The sequence below is a fragment of the Heteronotia binoei genome, chromosome 8 (genome assembly GCF_032191835.1).
Source record: "Heteronotia binoei isolate CCM8104 ecotype False Entrance Well chromosome 8, APGP_CSIRO_Hbin_v1, whole genome shotgun sequence".
Classification (NCBI taxonomy): domain Eukaryota; kingdom Metazoa; phylum Chordata; class Lepidosauria; order Squamata; family Gekkonidae; genus Heteronotia; species Heteronotia binoei.
Window position 1 is genome coordinate 81,594,634 of NC_083230.1, and position 26,743 is coordinate 81,621,376.

At 44.4% G+C, this 26,743-nt stretch overlaps 1 protein-coding gene across 3 annotated transcripts in view; it reads right to left on the minus strand.

Annotated features, from left to right (window-relative positions):
- Positions 1–26,743, minus strand: part of GRAP2 (GRB2 related adaptor protein 2) — a 102,445-nt gene that overhangs the window by 38,681 nt on the left and 37,021 nt on the right. For all 3 annotated transcript variants that reach the window (XM_060245419.1, XM_060245418.1, XM_060245417.1), the window contains exon 2: positions 1,326–1,426. In XM_060245419.1, coding sequence (XP_060101402.1) covers positions 1,326–1,403 — 78 coding nt within the window. In that variant the 5' untranslated portion in view covers positions 1,404–1,426. The remainder of the gene's footprint in view (positions 1–1,325; positions 1,427–26,743) is intronic.

Here is a 26,743-nt window from a genome sequence, read left to right on the forward strand (position 1 = left end):
AGTATGTTTTCTATGACTCATCACAGGGCAGATCTACCAATATGTAGACTTGCTCACAGCTTTAGTGTTACTAGCTTTTTCACTTACGGGGTAGAATTTCTGTTCACAACACTGTGGCACTTAGAGGGAACACTGCTTATAGGAGAGCCTTATATTTGCCTCCACTTTTACTTTGCATGGATATTTGCAAATAAAGACACCTCCTACACTCTTTCATTCAAAGGAAAAAGAGCAATCCCAAGTAGAATTACACCCTTCTACACCCACTATATTCACTGGATTTAGGTCATTTTAGGATTGTACTGTAAGCCCAGTAGCACTACCCTTGTGATGTCCTAGAGCAGGGATGGCCAATGGTAGCTATCCAGATGTTTTTTGCCTACAACTCCCACCAGCCCCAGCCAGCATGGCCAATGGCTGGGGCCGATGGGAGTTGTAGGCAAAAAACATCTGGATAGCTACCATTGGCCACCCCTGCCCTAGAGTAGCGGTAATTGTGCACTAGTTACCCCACCTGCAGATCAGAGGTCTTTTCATCAGGGCCTGAAACATCTTGTTTTCAAACATATAGATGGTTTTTTTTAAAAAAAGACCTTCAGTTTGGTGAAAAGTTCTAGAGAACCTGAAAGCTTGCACCCAGTTGTGTGATGTTTTGGTTGGTCTTCCTACATGGTATTGTACAGCTTTTGCTTTTGGATTTTTCTGTGGACCAATGTGGCTGCTCACATTCTCTACTACTACCTTGGGAAACTTTCACTGCTTGAAGAAATGCAGACTGCATAGCAATATTTTACAGTGAACACTCATGCACTGTTAACCTCAAGCCAAACTGACAAAGCTCTGGGGATTTGGGCAGCTGCATACTGGCTAGAATTGCCTCACCACTGGCTGGTTTTAAAAATCTTCTTCTCCCCTTTTTTTTTTTTGCCAAAAAGTAATGCAACTCAGTTCTTGTTCTGGGACAACAACACTGAAATAGCAATGTTATTAAAGACAACTTCTGCTTGATAGTTGTTTTGATGGAACTAGGTTTCCAAAATGATAAAGTAGCTCTGCCTTTTAGAGGAATAGATTCTGGTGTTTTCTTTTAGCAAAGGGGTTAGAGTGAGGAGGTAGTTTCTTCCTATCACTGGGCCTCATACTTCCTGTCTCATTAATCTCAAGCATCTGTGTGCCCCTTATCTCTTTCAAATATCAGCTTGGTATGCTCAACTGTGTGCGTGTTTTTGGGAGATATTTCCAGTTTATGATAACATTCCACACAAGAATTGAAAATTTAGTGTATTAAACAGAAAATCTTTTGTGGGATCTTGTGTTGCACTTACCTTCAGAACATCCCCAGCTCGGAAACTCAGCTCATCCTCTCCTGATGCATTGAAGTCAAACTTTGCAATGGCTTCCATGTTGTCTCCTGTGACAGAGTGCGCTGGACGGGGAGGAAGCCAACAGAATGGTGTTTATAACTTCTTAAGATGTCATGGGAAAGAGTATTTACACATACATTATCCCTCCTTCCACCCCTGATCAGAGGCTGAACTTTTACTGCAATTATTTTTCTGCTCATGGTGCCAACCACTTGGGCAAGCCTATGATCCTGTGATATTAGCAGCTGCCGTGTCACAATCCATGCCAATAAAACATGGTCATAGTCCTATGTGTGAGTAGCAGCACAGTCAACTGGTATTAAAAGTTTTATTGCAGCTGATGGACTTGATCAGTGTCAGCAAGAGAAACCACTGGGAGTCTCATGTAAGCTGTTCTGAGCTTTCCAAGGCTGGGGTGTAAGTTTCTTTTATACACTGTTCATGTAGGAAATATGTCATGTCAAACTGCCCCTGAGGATTTCATGTTAAGTTCTGATGTCTAGAGAACAAGTGCTATAATCCCTTGTTCAGAGTCACAATGTAATATTGTTTTTGTTTATTTGTTTGTATACTCGGTTTCTATTCCGGCTTTGGGTTTCAGCTAGACTCAGAAGACAGATGACAACCCTCCCACACAAAACTATAATATTTTAAAGCACCATAAAATAACTAGTATCATTAAATAAAGCACCATAAAATAACTTTGAAACAAATATTAAAAAGCAGCATTGGTGGGGGTGGGGTGTAAAGTGCAGTCAAGATACCGCCAACTTATGGTGACTGTTTTGGATCTTCAAGGCAAGAGACTATCAGAAGTGTTTTGCTGTTGTCTGCCTCTGCACAGGGCCGGCGCATGGGAGGAGGCCAAGTAGGTGGCTGCCTTGGGCGCCACTTGACCTAGGTGCGCCATGAGGTGCTCCCTCTCCTTGCTCCCAATGCTGTCCGCCTCCCCGCACCCACCGCCTCCTCCCCACGCCCGCCTCCTACTCCCCGTGCCTGCTGCCTCCCACCTACGAAGACGCTCCCCGTGCATGCTCAGGCTGGCCCGCCCCTGCTTCAAAGGGAGCTGCTGTTAAATGCAGAATATGGAATTATCTGGTTCCAGAGTCTTTGGGGCTTTAAGGGCAATAACTTCCCAGAAACTTTCAATGAATGTTTTTTTTTAATATAATAAACTCCCAGTGGGTAAGCCCTGTTAGAAGCTGGGCAGCCATAATTTGAACCAGCGGCAGCTTCTAGACAGTGTTCAAGAGCAGCCCCATGGAGTGCAATAGCCTGGTTGGTAAATTATCAGCAGTACAGGCTTAACAGAGGGCTGATCTTGCTTGCCCCTAAGAAGGCCCCTAGTTGAAGTTGGAATAAAGAAGCACTGGCTTCAGAAAACACAATAATCCAGATGTAAACTAGAATCTAGGTGTGGGATCACACTGGGAATTTGGCGCAGCAGTATCCCAGCTTTGAAAAGGCTGGTTTTCTTTGATGCTAGCTGTGGCAATCACACAGCCTCACCGGCTGCCAAGAGAGGTGTGGGCTGCACACGGACAAGAGGAGCAATCAGATTGCTCCTGCAAGTACAGGGTGCTTGCATAATGCACCCTGGCCATTCAAACAGCCAGGAAATGCAGCCTGCCTGTGTTTTAAAGATTTGCTACCAGCAAATTCCCAGTAGCTGTTTAATTCAGTCACAGCCTGTCCTAAAATGAAGTAAGTACAGGCGGGACTCAGGGGCAGATGTGCATGAGTGATCATGCACATTAAATTCGAGGGGAGGTGTGGTTAGGTCGGGCCAAATCTCTCATGTGATCGCACCCCTTGTGTACTCCTAAACTGCAGATCTACTCTTCTTGGGGGGAACATGGCCCCCTCCAGAACAGCAGTCTAGTTCTTCATAGAGTCAACTGAATGAACACCATCAACAACTCAACCAATATAATCTATGTTAGGCGGAGGGAGAGGATTTCTTAATAATTTTTTTAAAAACTCCATTGCACCTAGGATAAGCTACACATTTGCTGCCCAGTTCATTACCAACTTCAGGTATTTTTCAGGGAATCCACCACCACATCTTGACTGGATGAAAAGGAGACCAATAGAGCTAGGAGTCATAGTGATGAATGCTTTTATGATATCATCTAGAAGTTTCATATAAATGGGAGACGTTTCTAAGGATAATTTCCATACAGACCAGTAGTTTGCCAACATCAGTTTTCACTAGCCACTAAAAAGGACTGCAAAGTACTGACCACTACCCCAGAAGGCTGTAATAGCTGATGGTATAATGCGGTCTAAAAGTTCAAGAGGCAATAAAAGGGCTACACTCCCCCATTTACCTGCTGAAGAAGACAGTCTGTCACAGTGAACAAGGCAGTTCCCCTCACCCCCCACAAGGCTAATGTGGGATTTATTCAATTTGGGAATTACCAGTTGGGAATTACCATGTGTGCTGGCAGGTAAAAACCATATTCTAAACAGAGAGAGTACAGAAACTGTGACTTTACACTGAAGGGAAAGCCCTGTGGTTATTTCCCCTCTGACTTTAGGTTGCTGTATTGGGTACCTCTGAAGATGCCCTTTCTACTTTCCTTTTCAGGCCTAGATCCACTCTTTTTTTTCTTACCCACATCCCTGTATTTCTGGCCTGATTAGCAGCATAGTCTCTTTAGCTCTTTCCTTGCTGTCAGCCCACATTCTCCACTGTTGCCTTCAAGGGTGAAGTAAATGTAATGGCGATAGACTCATGTGAGGATTCAAATGATCTTACCTCAGTGCTCCCTCTAAGCTGGGAAGTCTTGTGAGCAAAAATTCTACTTCGTGAGCTACTGGCATTAAAGTTGTGAGTGAGTGATTTGGCAACTACATAAATTAGTTTGCCCTTCCTGAGCCGAGACAAAAATGTGTGAGCTGCAGGTTAAAAAACTTTCAGCTATCTCACACTAACTCAGCTTAGAGGGAACATTAGTTACCACTGAGTTTGGATAAAGCAGCAGAGGGGGTGATTTAAAGCACAACCTAGTAGGACAGAATGGCCTGCTGAATCTTCTGCTGCTTTCCGCTTCCCCCTCAAACTGATTCCACCCGAGCTGTTTTTCTTCTTGTGGGGCTCTGAAACAAGAAGTATCTCCCTCTGGGGAGATTAGAAAAAAGAGGAAAGTGTAGGCAAAGAAAGGTCTTAGTACTCCTTCACACTCCTATTCTGGTGCTTTATAAGAATTCAGAAACACCCCGTAGCCTAACACACAGATTATGCTGGTATAATGTCTAGTTTGCTTTTCACCAAGGGTAGGAAATCTAGGGGCTGGGGAACGAAATATTTCTCAGAGTGATCCAGTTCCCCAGTCTCTGCAAAGTTCACAAAAGGGAAGGATGTTATGTCAGTATACATTTTACAGTAGAAGCCCCTTAAAATGATCTTTGATTGGCTTTGAAACTGACCCACACAAAGATTCTTTCTTTAGAGCAGTGAGACCAAACAAATACAACCCTTCCATAAACTACTATGTTACCAACCTTCAGTGTACTCATGTAGATTACAGATTTGTACCCACAAATGTTAACAGAAGAGAACTCATCATGTGGCATCAGGAGTGCCACTTTCCCCATTCTCTCTGATGCACAGGATATATGCCCAATATGTGTTTTGCATCAAGATAGTTTCACCAACAGTTACAAAGGCAGATTTGGCTGCATTTTTAATCAATGTTCTGCTTTTACTTTGCTAGTGGACTGCTCTTTTATTTTTATTTACTTATTTACTTCATTGTACCCTGACTTTCTCCTCAAATGGAGACTCAAGGCAGCTTTCATCATTCTGGTCTCCATTTTATCCTCACGACAAACCTGTGAGGCTGAGAGATTGTGACTGGCCCAAAGTCAGCCAGCAAGCCTCCATGGCACAAACCCTGACCTCCCAGACGCTAATCCAGTATTTTAAAGCACTATGCCACACTTGCTCTGACATTTTCTCCCCTTGCTATTTCTTCTTACATTGTTAGCTGCCCTGAGTCCAAGGAGATAAGATGGAATATAAATATTTTAAACAAAATCTAATTTTTGGGAAAGGAATCAGCACAGACGTAATGAATGAGAACAGAAAGGCTGATTCCTCACTAGCAGTTGCTCTGCCCACAAGCTTCTGCTTTCCCTGGCTCAAGCAATCAATTTCCCACCAGTTGGTGAGCAGGCACATTTTGATCCGTGGCTCCCTTCAATTTCCCTTGCGGCTTCCTGCTCTTGTTTTTTAGAGTTCCAGAAGCTGCAAGGAAAACTGGAGGGAGATGTGGATCAAAATGCACCCACACAGCAACTGGTGGGGAATTGATTGCTTGAGCCGGGGAAAGCAGAATCCCGGGGCAGAGCAACTGCTAGTGAGGAACTGGTCAAAGGTAATGCTTTCCCTATAAGGGATGTAGTATGGATTTCCTTCTGGGTTTTTGCACTGCATGTGGAAGGTGTGAACAACAACAAAAATCCTACTTGCATACAGAAATTCTACAAGCATTTCACTGTGATATTAAGCAGAAATATCCACATAGCAGCAGAATCACTGTATTTTAGTAATGACTATATATTTAGCTTTTAATTATGCGTTCAAATTGATTGAGTGAACTTAAATCATTAATCTATTATTGGTAGTCAGTCAGAAGGATGGTGGCTCAGTGGTAGAGCATAGCTTGGTAAGCAGAAGGTCCCAGGTCCAATCCTTGGCATCTCCAACTAAAAAGGGTTCAGGCAAGCAGGAGTGAAAAACCTTAGCTTGGAGAGCTGCTGCTAGTATGAGTAGACAATACTGACTTGGATGGACCAAGGGTCTGATTCAGTATATGGCAGCTTCATATGTTCATGTTCACTCTGCATATGAAACTCTTAAGCTTATTGCTGCAGAGTGAGAGGAAAGCTTTTCGAACGCAGTATTTCCTGCTAGCGTGGCTTTGATAGGATCTAAAAGGGTTACGAATGCATCAGTCCCTTGCACCTTAATCTGCTGCTCTTCCCTGCTGAGGCTGCCAAAACCAGGGCAGGAAGTGGCTCACTTTATCTGGTGTGAGAGGCTTTACCATCAGCAACTTGTGAAACAGACAATGCGGCCACACAGAAATCTACAGAACATGCCCTGTTACCCATAATTCTGTACTATCAGACTCAGTTCATTCTTGGAAACACCTGCATTACTTTTAGTAAATACAGGCATAACACAGCTGTTCACTCAGATTACCCTTTTCTTTTTGAAAGTAACAACAATAATGATGATGCTTGTAATTTTAGAGTGTTCAAAATACTTCATATACTCTGAGAGCTGGTGTGATGGTTAGGCCTGGGTTCAAAGCTCTTTGTGTGACCCTGAGCCAGCAACTCTCAGCCTGGCCTACTCCACAGGGTTGTTGTGTGAATAAAATGGGTAAGGAGGCAGGGGATAAAGCACCCCTTCACAACATATTGGAAGGCTCCCAAGGGCAAACATGGTTGCATGACTGGGAAGAAGGGGCAGGACCAAGGGCACCTATAAAAGGCAAGGACAAGGCCAGGGAAGACGAGAGAAGGGCACTGCTCCAGTTCTGAGAAGAGCAGACATCCTTGGAAGAGGGAGGAATGTAGTGGTTTAACCCCACCTCCCATTCTGAGGTCTGGGGGAGCCTGTGAGATGGTTGAAGGATGGCTGGCAGGACTGGCGAAGGGAGGAGCCTCACAATTTGATTTAGCCTCTGTTGTCTGGAAAAAACAGCAGTTCAGAAAACCTATTAATTTGTTCATCATTCATTCATATAATGGATTTTGGCCCCAAAATGGGTCCAGCATGCATGCAATCCTAGCTTACCAGTTGTATATGGTGAGGCATGGCAGCTTTTCATGTGAAGTGGGTCCAATGCACATGGGTCAGCTCAGCTGCAGTCATAAGAAGAAAGGGTCTTGCTTGCCTAAGCCCTAAAGATCATCTTAAGGTGAAGTGTGCATGCATGAATCTGAAATTTGCCCCTGGGCCTATAAGCCAAGATTACATATGAAGCAGCTGAAAATTTCTTTACAAAGGATCTTTATCATTGATCCTTAGATATACTGGTGAGACATTGGTTTTATGCAAGGAAAATGTCATGTTTAAGGTAATGGTCCACCAGAGACATTTTGCTGAGAATTATCACCTCTCATTCCCAAATAGAAAATGATCTTCACACACTTCCTCCAGGGTGTCTTTTAGCACTTTCTGGTTTTTTGTTGCTTATTTTAGGTGAATTTGAATTCATGTGACTGAACACGAGACGAGTGGAATGAAAGCCAGGTGTTTGGCAGTCTATACACAGCTCAGCTGGTGCAATGTGACCTTGTTATACTGTCTTCTGTCTAGGCTGTTGTTCTTGGGACAGACCATGTTTTACATGGTATTACAAGTTTGTTTCTCTTGATCTGCATTGGTTCCTGCTATTAGAGTTATAGAGTGAGAAAGCTAGAAGTCACCAAAAGGACATCCAATCCAACACTCTGTTGCACCCACCAGATTTTCCCTTCCACATCCCCAACCAAGAGATGGAATTTAGATCACAGAACATTGCAAGCAGAGGATACACACCAGAAAGATTAAAAATGAACACAAAACAAAGGAAAGCACCTATGAAGTAGCTTTGTACATGTATATTATTTCACAATTGGACATTAAATTATGCAAATTATGGGGCAGCAAATTGTGGCAGAATGTGCATGCTCTGGTCTGTAGGCCCTGTTTCTGCCTTGCCCTACTTGGGGTAGCCAATTCTCTGGAGGGGCTTTTCCTTTACTCTTGAGTAGCTGCCACTGCCACCTGATCAATATAGGAATTTCCCCCTGAAGGGACTCAGACCCTCAGCTCCTCTTCCAAGCTCCGAGGCCTTGCCTCAGTGTCTCCTGCTAGCCCAGCACCTGGTTAACATAAAATGGTAAAGATAGTCCCCTGTGCAAGCACCAGTTGTTTCCGACTCTGGGGTGACGTTGCATCACAACTTTTTCTCGGCAGACTTTTTTCGGGGTGGTTTGCCATTGCCTAAGGAGCCCCATGGTGCAGAGTGGTAAAGCTGAAGTACTGCAGTCCGAGCTCTCTGCTCACGACCTGAGTTTGATCCCGGCAGAAGCTGGGTCAGGTAGCCAGCTCAAAGTTGACTCAGCCTTCCACCTTCCGAAGTTGGTAAAATGAGAATCAAGTTTGCTAGAGGGAAAGTGTAGATGACTGGGGAAGGCAATGGCAAACCACCCTAAAAGAAGTCTGCTGTGAAAACGTGATGTGACATCACCCCAGAGCCGGAAATGACTGGTGCTTACACAGGGGCTATCTTTTTACCGTTTTGCCATTGCCTTTTCCAGTCATCTACACTTTCCCCCCAGCAAGCTGGGTAGGGAAAGATTAATGCCTTGCCTTGTGCGCCCCTGGGGGAATAGCCAGTTGCTAACTGCTTGTCTTCCCCCTCCTGGGGCTCCCTTTTAAAACAGCATGTCCAAAACAATGAGGGTCTATGTCAGGGGTGTCAAACTCATTTGTTACGAGGGCTGGATCTGACACAGCTGGGACTTGTGGGGCCAGGCCATGTGTGTCATAAAATGTAATGTGAAGTAGCAGAGATATAAACTTTATAAAGGACACAAATGCAATTAAATATATTTTTAACAAAATACAAACATGCTTAAAACTCTTGCAATATTTTGTTTAAAATGGAAAGGTGCGGGAGTAATGGGATTTGGCAATGCAATTTTTAAAATAAAACATCACGAAAAAGCACAAAGATCACAGTAGAAACTAACAATATTAAATGCTTTGAGCCTGGGAAAACAATGAAATGGCATTGCAAGTTTCTCCTCCCCCCCGGGGGGGGGGCTCTTCTCAGATTGGCAATGGCACTCCAGTGTAATGTCCCTCTTTGGCTGTGGGTTCCCAGGTTAGAGTACTCACTAGGTCAGGTCCATTCAGCAGAGACAAGCTGGCTCAAAGCATCAACCCGTTATTTGCAAGGACACAACTCCAGGAAGCATGAGTTTCAACTGGCTATAGGAACGCTTAAGTGAAACTATCTCCACTCTATTAAAATATATTGCAGACAAAGTTGCAAGGAAAACGATTAATGGATTTTCCATTAGCGTCTCTGGGTCCTATCTATCTGGGCATAGAGACCTTAATAGAAAATCAATTCCACATCTTCCTTGCAAGCTTTGCTTCCTGCTGCAGCCACCAAAGACGAGGCAGAAAGAGCCAGGAACTGAAAGAGCAGGGTACTTTGTCAGCCTTGGAGCTTCAAAAGGTGAGGACAGAAGGGGGAGAAGAGGGGTTTAAGGAGCCTCGTGGGCCTGTTTAAAGCCCTGGGTGAGCTGGGTGTGGCCTGCGGGCTGGACATTTGACACCCTTGGTCTATGTGGTACAGAGAACCACTTCCAGAATCAAAAGTTTAAAGAATTTATTAAAAAGAAAATGTTTACAAGCATGCTTTTAGCACAACACCAGAGTGAAGCAAGGAATAACAAAAGAAACTGGTAAAATGGAAATCCTCTGTCCCTGTTACTTAAATGTGCCTAACAGATGTTAAACTAGGGCAGGCTATATAGCTTTAGTAAGTTACAGCTCCCTACCAAGTCTTTATTACCTTGAGAGTTAGCCCAGCTCTCTATCCCATCTGCAATTGTAACAGCAAGAAATAAAAGCAGTTGTAATGGATTATATTTATCTAATGAAGTCAAGCTTAATAACCAATAATAATATCCATACTGTGTATCTGACCTATATTTATAAAATTCTAAAGACTTCAGGGAAAGCTTCCCTGACCTGGATTGGGCAGTAGCCCGATTGTGTCAGATCTCAGAAGCTATGCAGGGTGAATCTTAGTTTGTATTTGGATTGAAGACTACCAAGTAAGTCCAGGGTTGTTTCAGAGAGGCAGGCAGGGGCAACTTCTGCTTATCATCTCTTGCCTTGAAAACCCTGTAAGGTTAACCAGCTACAATTTGATGGCACTTTCCATCCCCTCCAGGAGGAAGCTGGGCCACTAATTTTCTATCCTATAGGAAACTTAATCATGAACACATATTTTGACAACAACCCAGTATTTATTTCTCCACAAAGTACTAAACTTTCTATAAGTTATGTCCATAACAGGCATTGAGTTCTCTGTTTCCCCCCAAATCCTGATCTTCATGAAATTCATTGTTGCTTGATTTTTTTGGTGCCATCCTTAAAAAGACTTACATCCTCCTACAAGCCAGCTAGCCTATCTGTTTTAATAGAAACTAATCAAAGATAGAATTATTAGGCGCACAAAGAAACAAAGCTTGCTAAGGGAGACTCAGCATGGCTTTCTGCAAAGGGAAGTCCTACATAGCTAAGCTTTTGGAAATTTTTGAGAAAGTCAACAAACATGTAGATAACAGTACAGGTAGATAACAGTGATCCAGTAGATTATAAATCCATTGAGGTCAACAGACTTAGAACAGAATAGCTCTACTTACAATGGCACTGTAAAATGCTGAGGAGTCTTCATGCAGGCTTACAGCTCATAATGAGAAACAAGATGTTACGGAACGGCCCTGGTTTGCCTACCAGACCCCGTTCCCCTTTTTGAAGGGAGCTATTTCTCCTCCGGCCACTTGGGCTCGCTGCCACCACCTGCTCAGTCTAGGGGTTCGGATTGAGAGGAACAGGACTCCCAATTCCCCTCTCCAGCTCTGAGGCTAGGCCTCAAGGTCCTCTGCCACCCTGTACTTGAGTATCACAGAGACCACAGCACTTCTTCGGGGAACCCCTGGAGGGTTGGCACCTTATCCAACTACATGCCTTCCCCCTTTCCCCAGGGGCCCCCTTCATAAAGCAGCGTGGTCTAAAGCGGTTGGGGATCTATGTGGTACAAAGTTTGACTGCCAGCATTCAAAACAGTAAAAATATTTAATTAGAAGAGGAAAAAAAAACAAAACAAAAGCAGTTGCATGTAACAGTTTAGCACAGCACCCGAACAGCAACCAGAATGACAAATAAAAGGTGGATTTAAACGCATCCTCCCATCCCTGGTCTAAACTTGCCCTGCCTTGTGGATGACTTCCTCGGTCTGACTGCTTGGGGTCCTCTCCCTCTTGAGAAGGCCTCTCCCACAGTCAGGAGCTCACAGACTGACAACCTCTCTCCTTGAGGGGCAGCCGAGAACTGACCTTTTCCCGCCTCACTCCAATAAAACAAAAGAACTTCCTTCCCCTCTAGGAGGCTTTCCCCCTAGAGTTGATGGTTTAACTCTGGAAGGGAGGAGGGAGTGAAGGGAAGGCTAGGCCACAAAGCCTGCCTTAGCAGTTTCATGTTCCCTCCCAACCAAGCACCACCATTAACTAAGATGGCGTTTCTCCACACAAGACATAACAGAAAATTTACAGGTCTATGGAGAAATTTCTGAACATGGATATATGAATACAAATCCCTACTGCTGGTTTCTGCTTCTTGCTGCAATTCAGTTTCTATATATAATACTAGCTTGATAACCATGCTTTGCTACTATATGTAAATACTATTTGCAAATTTCTTTGCTGCATTTCTAAGTTGCTTCCTCCTTGTAGTGTTGGTGTATCTTACATGACATCTGCCAGGAGTTTTCTTGAGGGCAGTGAGAGGTGATGGCTGTGAGAGATGTGTGGGGGAGTTGGCATGAGGGAGCGGTGGTGTGGTGGACAGTTTGGTGAGAGGTTCACTTCTAAATAAGCCCTCAAAAGGTTGTGCACTGTTTCCCCCTGATCATTTGAAAGCTCAGTTTCCATACTGGCTTTTATGTAAAATCCATAAGAACATAAGAGAAACCTTTTTGGATCAGGCCAATGGCCCATCCAGTCCAACACTCTGTATCACACAGTGGCCAAAAAACCCAGGTACCATCAGGAGGTCCACCAATGGGGCCAGGACACTAGAAGCCCTCCCATTGTGCCCCCACTGATGGATCTCTGCTCCATATGTATATCCAATCCTCTCTTGAAGCTGTCTATGCCTGTAGCTGCCACCACCTCCTGTGGCAGTGAATTTGATGTGTTAATCACCCTTTGGGTGAAAAAGTACTTCCTCTTGTCTGTTCTAACCCAACTGCTCAGCAATTTCATTGTGTGCCCATGAGTTCTTGTATTGTGAGAAAGGGATAAAGGATGTCTTTCTCTCCCTTCTTTATCCCATGCATAATCTTGTAAACCTCTATCGTGTCACCCCTCAGTCATTTCTTCAAGCTAAAGAGCCCAAAGCATTTTAACTTTTCTTCATAGGGAAAGTGTTCCAAACCTTTAATCATTCTAGTTGCCCTTTTCTGCACTTTTCCCAATGCTATACCTTTTTTGAGGTGTGGTGACCAGAACTGAACACAGTACTCCAATTAAGACTGCACCATCAATTTATACAGGGGCAGGGCTTTTTTTTTGAGCTGGAATGCACAGGAACACAGTTTTGGCTGGCTTGGCATCAGGGGTTGTGGCCTAATATGCAAATGAGCTTCTGCTGGCCTTTTCCTACAAAAAAGCCCTATTCTAAACAATGATGATGTCAGGGTGTGTGGCCTAATATGAAAATGAGTCCCTGCTGGGCTTTTTCTACAAAAAAGGCCCTGTACAGGGGCATTAAGATACTGGTTGATTTGTTTTCAATTTTCTTCTTAATAATCCCCAGCATAGCGTTGGCCTTTTTTATTGCAGTCCCACACTGTTTCAACATTTTCAGTGAGTTATCTACTATGACTCTAAGATCTCTCTCTTGATCAGTCTCTGACAGTCCCTAGTGAATTTTTAGAGGAAGACTGGGAGGTGCATTTTACCTCAGGGCACATCTAATGACTCCCAACAGGAAATGCATACTGTTTAGAATGTTGTGAGGACCCATCAGGCCACAAATGCAAATGACCTCTGTGTTTTGGGGGTGGGAGGATGACGTATGGAATGTTGTCAGCCATTTCCTGTAACTGTAACTCAGACCTGCCAGGCTCCACAGGAAGATTGGCAAGCCTAGTGAGTTTTAGAATATTGGGGATGACATCCTATCAGGCGATTTATGCAAATGATCTTTTGCTCTAACTGTCTCTGTGAGCAGGAGAAGAGGCAGCAGCCTTGAAGCCACAGTGTATCCTTATGGGGAAACAGATTTTACTCATTTTTACTCTTAGGTGGTGAATTCCTTAAAATCCTTTCTTAGCGGCTATCTATCAGGGGTGTCAAACATGTGGCCTGAGGGTCTGATCAGGCCCTGGGAGGGCTCCTATCAGGCCCATGAGCAATTCACTGCTATCTGCTTCCTTCTCTCTTGCTTCCTTTTGCATCACAGCTTGCTTTGCCATTGGCTGACCAGCACATGAAGCAACTTATGTACAAAAGCTTACAATGCCCAGCAATTTCATGCTTTCCTCTGGGTCTTATGCTCAAAACACTGACCATGAGATTTCTGTAATGAGTGTCAATAAATCAAAAGTAGGGTTGCAAGTTACAGACACACACTTGAACAACACTTGAACAGCCTACTCAAGATTGCTACAACACAGATATTGTCTCCAGATTGTGATGCAGTAATTCAGAGCAAGAGGTGTCAGTTAACAGAAACTGTTAAATAAACAAACTATTGCAAGAGTGCTAATCTTTTCATCATATTTTAACTTTTACAAAAAACTTTAATTTTGTTTGTCTGCGTCCTTTATAAAGTTTATATCTCCACTACTTGGCATTACATTTTATGACACACATGGCCTGGCCCGGCCCGGCAAGGTCTCATGAGCCTCATCATGAGTCAATATCATTGGTTTGCATATATGACAACTGGGATAGGTCCTGCACCCATGTTGTGATTCCCTTCTCCCTATACATTTATTTGTACTACAAAGTGTGTGGGTCACATTCTGCACTGCTTGAGAAAGTGAATACAACCTGGCTCTCAGGTACCAAGTCACTCCTACCTTTCCAAAAGCCTTTACTATTAAAGCATCAAAGTATGAAAGTGGGAAGTTCCCATGTAGATATGCCTCAATAATCATTCATAACCACTCCAGTATCGTATCCTTCATCTTTAGCCTATGAAATAGCACAGGAGCTAATAGTATAAAAGAACATTACCTTGTCAAAACCAGAGGATTTTGATTTTCTGACTATTAAATCCCACTGAGAAAAAAACTGTTGAAAACATAGTACTCAGGACAAGCTTTATTGAATGCTGCCATGCAAGAATGCCAAGTGTACCATGTCTAGGGATTCCTAGGATTGTGACTGATATTTCAGGAACACTGGGACAGTATGTGTGTGTGTATGTTTTTTCAGGTCTGCTTGCAGTCATGTGCAATGCAGTCCACATTATCATCTGGGAGATGAGCATCATATTCCCACAGATCATTTGCTCATATGCTTGGGTGGCTATAATAATAATTTTTTGGTTGAGCCAATAATTGCAAAAAATACTGATGCATGGTCTTAACTAAGTTTAACATTGGAGAAGATATGAAGACATTCCTAGGGAACAGAATGTACTTGTAATGAATTAAATGTTCTTTTCATTGCATTGCAGAATGTCCATGTTGTTTTCCCTTCAATCTTGGGCTGATGTGCCAGACCCAGGAGGTATGCAGCATTCCTCTAACTTTTCTTAAAATGGAAAGCACCCTCAAAAGGCTATTTATCTGAGTATCTTTGCTCTCTCTCTGCTTATGCAGAAGAAAGTGCTTACTGCATTCATTACTGGCTGTGTATATTTTCCCTTAGGTGGGGATCTTCAATATAAAAATGGTCAACAAGCAGACCTTGTCCAACCTTCCTCTCTCATGCAGCTCAGGTGACATTTGCAGCCTTCCAAAGACTCATTTTTGTTCAATAAGAAGTGGGGGGTGGGGGAGAGGGATGCACGCTTCAGCATACAATGTATAGCTGGCCTCTTTACTCAAAAATAGAGCAATTACAATCTAAGTGAAAACTATTCCACTTATGTCTGAGGATTCGCGTTTTGAGGAAGCATTTTTGAAAGAAGAGGGAGAGGTTAATTTTTCAATCCACAAGCAATTATAAGTAACATTTGCTATGGAAACCCCTAAAATGAGCAGCATTTGGAAAGAATTTAATGAAGACTTGTTTGTTTTCTGTCTCAGAAATTCCAGTCTTAGGGACAGACCACAAAGACTTCTTCAAACAATCTAACAGATGGATTAAATGTGCTTTTCATTGCCAGAGGGCAGATTTACAAGTGACAGAAATGCCATACATAGTAGACTGCTTGGTTGATAAACTGGTACTGTACTGCAGAAATACTACATTCTTCCCAAGCAACTACACCAAGTACTACTGGCCATGGCCAATGATCTTGCCTTTAAATTGCAGCCTATCATATTTGTGACAGATCAAATCTAAGGAACCTGGAGTGTTCCTCACCTTGCTTAGGACCTGTTGTGTCTGGGTTTCTGTGCGTTTAGTATTCATACAGAGGCTCAGTGAGCCGAAGGGCTGAGCTTTGGCCTTGCAATAACAATGGAAGCAGGATCCTAGTTTCTGCGGTCCCTGGACCAATTGGGATTTTCCTTGCTGGTTCAAATGGACCTATGGCGCGCCAGCATGGAAATCTGAGGGGTATATAGTTGACCTCGTTGGACCATTCAGACAGTTCTAGTTCTTAACTGATATGCTGTAATCACAATAAATTGAGATGATCACTATGCACCGTGCCTCCTCATGTATTGAACTCAGTATTTAACAGGTCCCAACTGGTTTGTTTATGAAAGCTTTCCTGCTTAAGAGTTTATTCTTCAATGTGTATGAGTCCCTGTTTCAGTCTGAAATGTATGGATTTTGCTTTGTTCATTCTTTAGTTTTACTTACACTTTTCTTAGACCTGTTCTAAAAAATATCAAGACCTCTTTCACTCTGTGAACCACATTATCCCTTTGGTTATGCTGAGGGAGACAGTGGTCCTTGTAGCATGAAAAGAACTTCATTCCTGAAAATAGCCTTCTCTAGACACAACTGATCTTGTACATCTTGTACTAGACTGCAATTCACTCTTCCAGAAGATTCAGGTACACAGTTTGGGTGCCTTCCTGAACCTGGCCTTACTTCTGGATGTTCAAGGGGCAGTTGCAGCCTTTTATCCACTTAGGCTGATACAGCAGCTGCAAATTTTCTTGGAGCAGTCTAACCTGGCCATACGGTTAAACATCTGTTAATGACTTCCAATCTGGATTGCTTGTATTATGAGGCGATGCCTTTAAAAAGAACCCAGAAATTTCAACTGGCCCAAAATGCAGGTACCTAGCTGTTAGCAACAGCAAGCTGGTGTGAGTACATTACATCTATTCTGCTACATCTCCATGGGCTACCAATTTGTAGCTAGGCTCAATTCGAAGTGCTGCTTTTGATGGTTAAAGCCCTTAGCAGTTTATGACTGAGACACCTCTAGAACCCTCTTCTCCAGCATCAATTTATCCATATGCTTAGGGTCATCTGGAAAGGCCTTGCTTGGTGTTCCACTACCTTATGAGCTTTGGAGAACAGGAAGAACCTTCTTATTGGTGGCACCAAGGTTATATAACTCTTTTCTCCGCAATGTGTCCTTACTGAATAGTACTACTACTATGTATAGTGCTTTTGGTGTTTAAAGTACTTTCTACATATCTCTCTCTGGTATTACAATAATCCTTCCAGAAGTCCTATAAAGTAACACTACCATTATTAGATAAATTTGATCCTCTGCTTTCTAATTGTCCAGAAATTAGATCTTGCTCTTTTACTCTGCTGTTTTAAACATTTCCTCTATCAATTTTTAACGTTTATAATGGTTTGATTCTTAACCTATTTTTCTCTATTGATTTTAAATGTTTATAATGGTTTGATGCTTAACTTATACTTTTAATTGATTCTATCTTGTAAGCTGCTTAGGGGGTCTACTGTGAATCAAAATGCGTAGTATTTTTGGATTAATAAAATTCTCCATACTTTAATTAAAGGAGTAGCACCTATTGATTGGTCAACAGAGAAAAGAAATGTGGGCAAGAAACTAATGGGTGCTCAAAGTGATGTATGCCAACTTTTCACAGAGCAAGAGGACTGTACCTGTACTGGTGGCTGCACTGCGCCTCTCCAATAGCATCAAATATTTATCAGGGTAGTATCACGGACACTTTTGCCAAATCACCAATTCTATGCAACATTAGCTTTTATGACTTGGAAATGGCCTGGGAGAAATTACATTGTACCCAACCCAACTGAGCCATTTACTAAGCAGTATCAATTATTAGAGCTATAGTTTACTGAGCATCCCAACCACAGAGCTTCTGTGAGCTGTCCATTATTTCAGCCTTCTGGCAATGTAAAAATTGGATTAATTTCCTATAGAGTTGCCAAAAGCACCACATGACAATGCTAGTCCATGGATTTCTGTACCATATAAACAACTGAAAAAGGGCAGTGATGCATATGTGGCAAACCACCAACAAAAAGGAAATTATAAATTATTTTCCCAGTTTTTTTCAGATGATAACCAGGGCTTTTTTTTAGCAGGAATGCAGTTCCGGCTTGCTTGGTGTCGGGGGTGTGGCCTAATACGCAAATAAGTTCCTGCTCAATTTTTCTCTATAAAAAAGCCCCTGTGTAAAACAATGGCAATGTCAGGAGGTGTGGCCTACTATGCAAATGAGTTCCTGTTGGGCTTTTTCTAAAAAAACCTCCCCGATAACAACTTTATTTAAAGTTGCTGCTAGGATTGCTATCTTGCTTCTAATGCAGCAGTCTCTTTGGTGCAGGTTTGTATAGTTGGAAAGGGTGCCACTGATACATTTCCAACTGCCTTGACTACAAAACAAGGGGCTACCTATACACTGTGGTAACAATACTCTATATCAGAGCTGGCCTGAGGGTTTTTGGCATCCTAGGCCTGACTTGACCTGCATGGCCCAAGCTAGCTTGATCTAATTCAGTCCTGTATGCTAAGGAGGTTTGGCCTTGGTTAATAGTTAGTATTTTGATGAAAGACCCCCAAGGATACCCATGGTCACCATGCAAAGGTAGGCAATGGCAAACCACCTCTGAACATCTCTTGCTTTGAAAACCTTACAGGGTTGCCATAAATCAGGAGTGACTTGATGGCACTTTCCACCACCAGGAAAATTACTTTGCCACACATCCCTACACTGTGGGGAAGCTGCACCCTCATTGGGCACAAGCATTGTGGCTTACCACTGCACCACCACCACTGATATAGGGCCTGGCATTGCAAGAAGGCCCTGCCCACCACTCCAGTATGCCACAGCTGTGTCTGGGGCTGTGACCTGCCATGGCATCATGCCTACCAGACCTGGCAGTGAGAAAAGGCCCCATCTGCTGCTCAAAAGCTGCAGGAGGGCTAGTACCCCTCCAGCTCTGGAAGAGATCAGTACTCTAGGCAATTGCTTAGGTCTGGGTTGTGGATGGGCCAGCTCTGCTCTATGTGTAAAAATGTAGGTTATGCTGAAATTGTACAATGTAGGAATATGGGGAGATTTAAAACAGGAATAGCAGGTGAGAGGGTGGTGTTTCCTTGCCTATGTTTTGCTCCCAGCAGTTCTTCTCCTGGTACAAATTATATCTCATTCCAGATACCTGAGGGGAAATGAAAGACTGGAATGTAATTTCAGGAGGAAATGCTGGGGTGAGAACAAAGTTCAATATGTCCACCCATCCCCCCTTTCAGAACTTTAAATCCCCCATTTGGCTTTAAAGGAATTTGGTTGCAACCCACATCCTAGCACTGGGTCTGCCGCCATTACATTTTAGAAAGCCCCAAGGCGACTTTTCTTTCGCTAAAAACGAAATTGAACCTGATATGATTAAATAAATAAATAAGTGTTAGCCCTCCAGGTTGACATACACTCTGTATTTGAGTGGCTTATTGCAGCTATATTTCAATTAACTTGGAACCAAAATGAAATAACACTGTCCTCATGAAGATTTTAATCAGGTTAAACAGGAAACAATTTTATTCAGCAAGAAGTTTGTCCATAGATACAGCTGGTTCTAGATTTTGGGGGGCCATGGGAAGAAATTTCCTGGAGGCTCCCCTCCTCTTCTGCCCCCCACCAAGTCCTTTGCTCATGTCGCCCTTCCTGCACACCCACCTGTGTGCCCCATACTTGCCTGTGCATCCTTCTCCTGTCCTGCTCACAAGCCCTCCCACTGCCCATGTTCACAGCTGCCTGCAGCACTTTCCCTGAGGGTACTGGGTTATGCATGCTGCTTAAGCATGGGCAGTGGAGCATTTATGAGCAGACAAGGGGAGGGTGTGTGTGTGTGGGGGGGAGAGGGGTCAAAAGCAGTGGCCTTGCTTGGAGCCCTGGAAGCTGCCCCACCTGAAGACATGCTGAGGCCAGCCCTGCATATAGACACATTTTCTTATTTCTTGTGCAATGATTAAATATTTAATTTTTTACAACTCACAAAAGAGTCAGATTTGTGCTTTCAACAAATATGTTACACAGATGAATACACTAAAACAAAAGATAGTTCTATGCTGGTATTGTGGAAAGATATGTTGCATTAAATATTTAATGCCAGGGTACCATTTAAAAAAAAAAAAAACACCATTTGTATACTTGTAAATCTGTTTGAAATCACTGAGATTTTCCTTTATGTAACTGAAGTTCTTTTAAGACATTTGGATATATATCTACAAAGCTGGGGTGGAAATATCATATGGAGTTAAGCACTTTTTGAAAATGTCTCCTTAATCTAGATTCTGGGTGGGTTCAAAGTGTCATGAGAAAAGCCTTTTAATGACTTCAGTTTTCTGCCTAGAAATGGAACACAGATATAAGAGTGACTTTTGAAGAGGAACAGGAATTTAAGTTCTTCTGAGCTCAAACTGCTTTAGTTAACACTGAAGGTTAATTGGTGTTTGCTCTGGGAGTCTCTTTTTTACATTTAAACTGGTCCAGTCTCTTCTTAAATAGTTTGGCTCAGGAAAGTAATACTGTCAAGAACTGAAGAGGCAGCACACAAGAAGGTGTGACTTTGGAATTGAGGGGATTCTCAGTTGTCATGTTTTGTAGTAAGCAGCAATTCATCAACCAATGGACAAGAGAAAGTCTGACTATAAATTCACAACAAGAAGAGGGTTATGAATGGGAGCTGTCCAATCTTCCTTGGTCTTTCATCTATTCCTGTCCCACGCTCAGATGTGTTCTACACACAGTAATTCATCGTATTCCTTGCAGCATCTCTCTGACTAAGGATAGCTGGTTTAGGATGTGTGTAATGGCAAATCATTAATGGGCAGTTAGGCGGATCAAGTGCAGAGCGTTGGCTGTGCTGTGTATGCGTCTTTGTAGAGTTCTCCCAATACATCTTCGTCAAAACCTGCTGCTACTGTGTGGATCTGTTTCTGAATCTCTGAAAGTGATGAGTCATCTGCATGGCTCACCCTTGCACTTGGTCTAAGGCAGGGGTGGCCAAACTGCAGTTCTAAGTGACCAGTGTTATGAACAAATGTGGCTCTTTTACACATATTGTACCGCTCTGAAAGCTCCCACCACCCCATCAGCCCACTAAGAAGGCATTTCTCTCTTTAAATCACTTCTCCAAGCCAAGCCTGCCAGCGGCTTGGAGAATGCATTTAGAGTTAAAGTTGCTTATTTCCACATCTCTCTCCCCCATCTATTTTTTTCCTTCCTTCCTTCCTTCCTTCCTTCCTTCCTTCCTTCCTTCCTTCCTTCCTTCCTTCCTTCCTTCCTTCCTTCCTTCCATCCATCCATCCATCCATCTCTTAAACATCTGATGTTAATGTCTTATGGCTCTATGTGGCTCTTATGTTAAGCAAGTTTGGCCACCCCTGCTCTAAGGGATTCACATTTGGAGCCATTACAAATCTGCAGGTGCATTTAACTTGAGGCTGACCTCACTCTAAATTCTTGCTTTTAATTTAACAGACTCAGGGGTACTAATTTAGGGAAGGCAAGAGGAATACTCCTATGTAATAGACCACATACAATAATTTCTTAAGAACATATTTACATCTCTAAGTGACCAGTGTTACAAACAAATCAAGGGAAAGTAAACCAAAGGTGCAAATTCCATAGCTTATAGCTTGTACATGTATAAAAAAGGAACCACAGGCCATGTTCTTAGATCATCCTGATGTTTTTCAATTCAATTGTGAAAAGGTGGCTTTGGAATCTTGTCAAAATCACATACATGCCCTCCAAGTAACGGAATGACACATTTGTCAGAATGAGATGAGAAGATGCTTACTGGTTACACATGAGATGAGAAGACACTAACTGGTTACACCAAAAATTTCTCTATCCAAAAGTGACTGGCCAGGTGGTTGTTGGGAACCCACAAGCAAAGCATGAGGACAAGAGTGTTCCACCATTATTTGTCTCCAGCCTTTGGAAAGCAGTGGTATTCTGCATTCCAACAATGTGGCTATCATAGGCCGTTTTCCCACTAGCGTTTGCTCCGTCGTAGCGCCCCATTTACCTCCGGATCTTCTCTTGGATTTCCCACATGCTGCTCCGGCGCTGCGGTTTGCTCCGGCGCTACAGGGATTTTACGCCGGAGTATGTTTTCCAGCATGTTGCCGGAGTTTCCGAAAAGCTCCGGATCCACTCCGGATCCACTCAGCGGAGTTTGCTGTGGGAAATCCATCCACGCCGGATCGACTGCTTTGTGGGCGTCACCCTCCCCCTTTTCCGTCCTCCCACCCCATCCACCCTCTTGGCCAATCATCACCCTTTCGCGGCGCTTCCCCGAAGTGCCGGCGCGTCCATTTTTTTTTTAAAAAAAGCATCTCAGTTTTGCGTAATAGCGATATTACGAAATAACAACCCCTCCCGGAATAGCCTCGTTTGCAGTTTTTTTTTGCAATGTTGCGCTGTCTCTCCGCTGTTACACCATTTCAACAGTGGATGCATTAATGTTTTTTTATTTTTTTCTTACTTCACTAAACCGGTCATTACGAGTGATGTTTCGTTACTTCGTAGTTGCGTTACAAATAACACATTTCGGCGGATACGTGATTATTGATAATATGCATTATTATTGGTAGGGTGTTAGGTTTGCGAGACTCTGATGGGTGCTATGGCGAGGGTCTCGCGAGAATTGCGGACGATACATTATAGTTGAGGGTGTTGGGTCTCGCGAGAATTGCAGCTGCGGAGCTAGAATCAGGGAATCGCCCACATCATGCTGCCGATGCTAGTGGCCAATCATGAGGCGAGAAGCAGCTGTCGTCACAATTTGCAGGAGCCGAACAGAACACTGGGAGGAAGAAGGGACAGATATTGCTGGCCGCCATTGAGCATCTTACTCCCGCCACCGCACAGCAGGTCCGTTTAAGAGAAGCTTGACTTTTATCTTTTATCGCAATAGCGATACTTCGTACCAACGAAACTACAAAACGTAAGTGGTTGGCCGGTGATAGGGAGCCATGGGGAAAACCTTAATGAAACCGCCCCTAGATGAAGGGAGACGTTGGTGTTTGGCACTTATTATACCCGCGACACTCCTCCGCCTTCTGCCTCCCTCCCCCCCCCCCCCCGCTTGCGTGGTACTGTTGATTTCTCTGCATTGCTATAGGTTCAAGCGGCGTGAACCCAAGCAGTGCGTTGCAGGAACAGGAACACAGCCAGGTTTTTACTGATGGACATCCAGGCGAGGAGTCATTTCGGGGTAAGTGCGGCCTGCAGTGCTTCTGATAAGTCTTATGTGGAATGTGAAAGCTTTCAGTGGAACTTAGATGCATTGCCCAGCTTACAATTGCTGAGCCATTGACCCTGCGTTTCCTGCTTCATGTATGAGCAGAACTGCCCCTGAAGACATGTTATAGCACAGATTTTTAAGGTAAGCATGGGCTTTGCGGCACTAGCCATGGAGAGGGATGAGTGTGGTGTCAATTTCAATTCCAGGTGACTTTGAGGAGGAAGAAGGGTGCTTTATCCAGAGGGGAGGACCTGGAAAGCCGTCTGGATCATGAAGATGCGATGGAGTGCTTTGACCGAATGCTGGCTTCTGAAGAACGCTGGTTCACTTTGCGGGGAGAGCGTGACACAGGCTTGGTAAAGAATTTCGAGCAGGCCTCAAGGTAGACTGTGGATGTTATGAGGGCAGCTGTTGATATGCGAGGCAGCATTGCCCAAATTTTTAGGGAAGGTCGGGCACAGGGAAGGGTGGGTGAGGCACCAGCCACTGCAACATCTCCTCCATATGCAGCATCTCCAACTCAGGTCGTGATCAGAGAGCTTGGACTGCAGTACTACAGCTTTACCACTTTGTGCCACGGGGCTCCTCTAGTATCTCTGGTATTTTATGGCACAATGGCCTGGCCTGACGAAGTGATATTTGTGTCAGATCCAGCCCTCATTCCAAATGACTTTGTCACCTCTGGCCTAAGATAAGTGTTTGTCAGGTGCTAAAGACTGCTAGTGTGAGGGAGTTCACCACCTAGGCAGCTGATTCGACTGCTGAAATGGTGACCCATTAGGGTTTTCAAGGGAAGAGCCATTCATAGGTAGTTTCCCCTTGCCTGCCTGTGTCACCACCCTGGTATTCCTTGCTGGTCTCCCATCCAAACACTAACTAGGGCTGAGCCCTGCTTAGCTTCTGAGATGGAACATCAGGCTAGCCTGAGCTGCCCAGATCAGGGTGGAAACCTAAAAAGTGTGTGTGTGGCGGAAATCCTCAGAATGTGTCAGAAGTCCTGATTTTTTGAACTGCACGGATGTCCTTTAGAAATTAAATATCGTGTTTTTTAAAAGTCTATTAGCTTGGAACCATAGGGCTCAGTACGAAATAAGGCATAGTGGGTTTTGGATAAGGCTTTTTCTTCCTCCCTTCCCCCGAATTCTTTTTCTGCACTTGCTATAGTTGCTTCACTTGCCAAGTCCTTTTTCCACACATAAGTGACTTTTGCTTTAATCAGGGAGGCCACCTGTCTTTCAAGAAGATCCCTAATAAAGTCTGAATGTAAACCATTTGAACCCTTCACAAGCCAAGATATCAGCTTCTCCTTGAACCCACCCAAAATACATTGGGAAACCAATTTATAAATAAATTGGCAGCTTCACCTAAAATGTGACTGCAGCGAAACTCATGGGCCACTGCCTTCAGATATAGCTTGCCCGGTTTTGGCAGAGCCTGCTGTCTCCTGCACCCTGCTCAAGTGGCAGTGTTGCGGCTTCCCGTAGGGGCAAGATGATGTTATTTCATTGATTACATGTTGTGCATGTTGTTATTGATGATGTTATAATAAAGTTATGTTTTGCAAAGGTCCCAGCTCGGTGTTTAGGTAAAGAAAAACGATATCTTAAGGTTTCAAGATTAACAATGATTTATTACAAATGACAAACTTATATACAACTTTAAACATATATACAACTTCATTCCTCCAACCCCCCACCCCTGGGCCGCTCCTGCCTCCGGACATGCCGCTCCAGGGCGTCGATCCGGCGTGTGAAGGCGCTCACTGGAATTTAGAAAAGAAGCAAGTAAGTGCAACGCCCTCAGTAATGTACGCACAGCAGTCCATCACTCACAAGAACCACCCATCCTGCAAAATAGTGAGCACTCACACGCTGAGCGGCAGAGGGCCTCCAGCCGGGCGATGGCCTCCAGCGGTGCCTCCGGTGCTGGGCGCCGCTCGAGGGCCTCGATTCTTTGGGTCAGGGACTCAATCTCCGCCGCTGCTGGCCGCCGTTCGAGGGCCTCGACCCGTTGGGTGAGGGCCTCCATTTCTGGCGCTGATGTGCGCCGCTCGATGGCCTCGATCCGGCTAATCAGGGCCTCGAGACGGGCAACGGTAACCTGTGCTTGCTGCACCGGCTCCTCCACCACTGAAATGCAAGCACACCATGCATGCACGTTAGAAAATTATAGGCATGTGTGCATTGTATAGCACATACAATGCACACATAGCATGTGTGCATTGTATAGGCATGTGTCCATTGTATAGCAACATTAGTTCGCAGTGCCCTGAGAGGCAGCTCAGCAAACCCACCTGCCTCTCTGGCCGGATCACCGCCCTCCTCCCGCGGGACTTCTGGGCTCACACCGCCTAAGATTTGCAAAAGTAATCATTAATTTTTTTTTCTGAACGCCCTGCGCACATCGCTTTTTAATGCCTCTAATGTGCAGTAACCCAGAGGTGGCTGCTTTGTCAGGTAATGTACCTTCTTGCTCCTCAGTACCCTGCTGCTCATCCTCCTCTCCCCCCAAGGCTGAGCCTGGCCGCTCTGCCTCGCCTCGTGGCCCTAGAGACAGGTAGTTAGTGCACTCCTGTACTCATCTGACAGGGCGGCTAACAAGGGCTGCAACATCATATTTATTAGAAACTTGCATGCCATGCCTATTGATTTCTATCTGCGGCTCAGCTCAGCGAACTCACCGGCCTCCTCAGCGCCTCCCGCCTCCTCAGCGCCTCCCGCCTCCTCAGCGCCTCCGGCCTGCTGGGCTGCTGGGCTCACACCGCCTAAGATTTGCAAAAGTAATCATTATGTTATTATCTTGAACCCCCTGCGCACATGGCTTATTGATGCGTTTACTGCGCAGTAACCAAGAGGCGGCCGCTTTGTCAGGTAATGTACCTTCTTGCTCCTCCGCACCCTGGTCCTCCTCTCCCTCCGATGGTGGGCCTGGCCGCTCAGCCGCGCCTCGTGGACAGGTGTCAACTAGAAAAAAACCAAACAATGAAACTCATACATGCAAGTGGTGTGAATGAAAGCACACATCATATGTGAAAAATGCACTGTAACCTGCAGGTAATATGTACTGGATCAGGACGGCACATCAGGAAATAGAATGGGGTGGGGGCGGGGTGTTGGATCCACTTAAGGAGGTTTCTGTGATCACCCATGCCCCCCCCCCCCCCATTCCACCAGGAATGCTCAGCAGAGCATAGGAAGGTTTGGGTGTTTGATCCACTTAAGGAGGTTTCTGTGATCACCAATGCCCCCCACCCCCCATTCCACCAGGAATGCTCAGCAGAGCATAGGAAGGTTTGGGTGTTTGATCCACTTAAGGAGGTTTCTGTGATCACCGAAGCCCCCACCCCCCTATTCCACCAGGAATGCTCAGCAGAGCATAGGAAGGTTTGGGTGTTTGATCCACTTAAGGAGGTTTCTGTGATCACCGAAGCCCCCACCCCCCTATTCCACCAGGAATGCTCAGCAGAGCATAGGAAGGTTTGGGTGTTTGATCCACTTAAGGAGGTTTCTGTGATCACCAATGCCCCCCACCCCCCATTCCACCAGGAATGCTCAGCAGAGCATAGGAAGGTTTGGGTGTTTGATCCACTTAAGGAGGTTTCTGTGATCACCGAAGCCCCCACCCCCCTATTCCACCAGGAATGCTCAGCAGAGCATAGGAAGGTTTGGGTGTTTGATCCACTTAAGGAGGTTTCTGTGACCACCCATGGCCACCCCACATTACAGTAATAAGGCAGT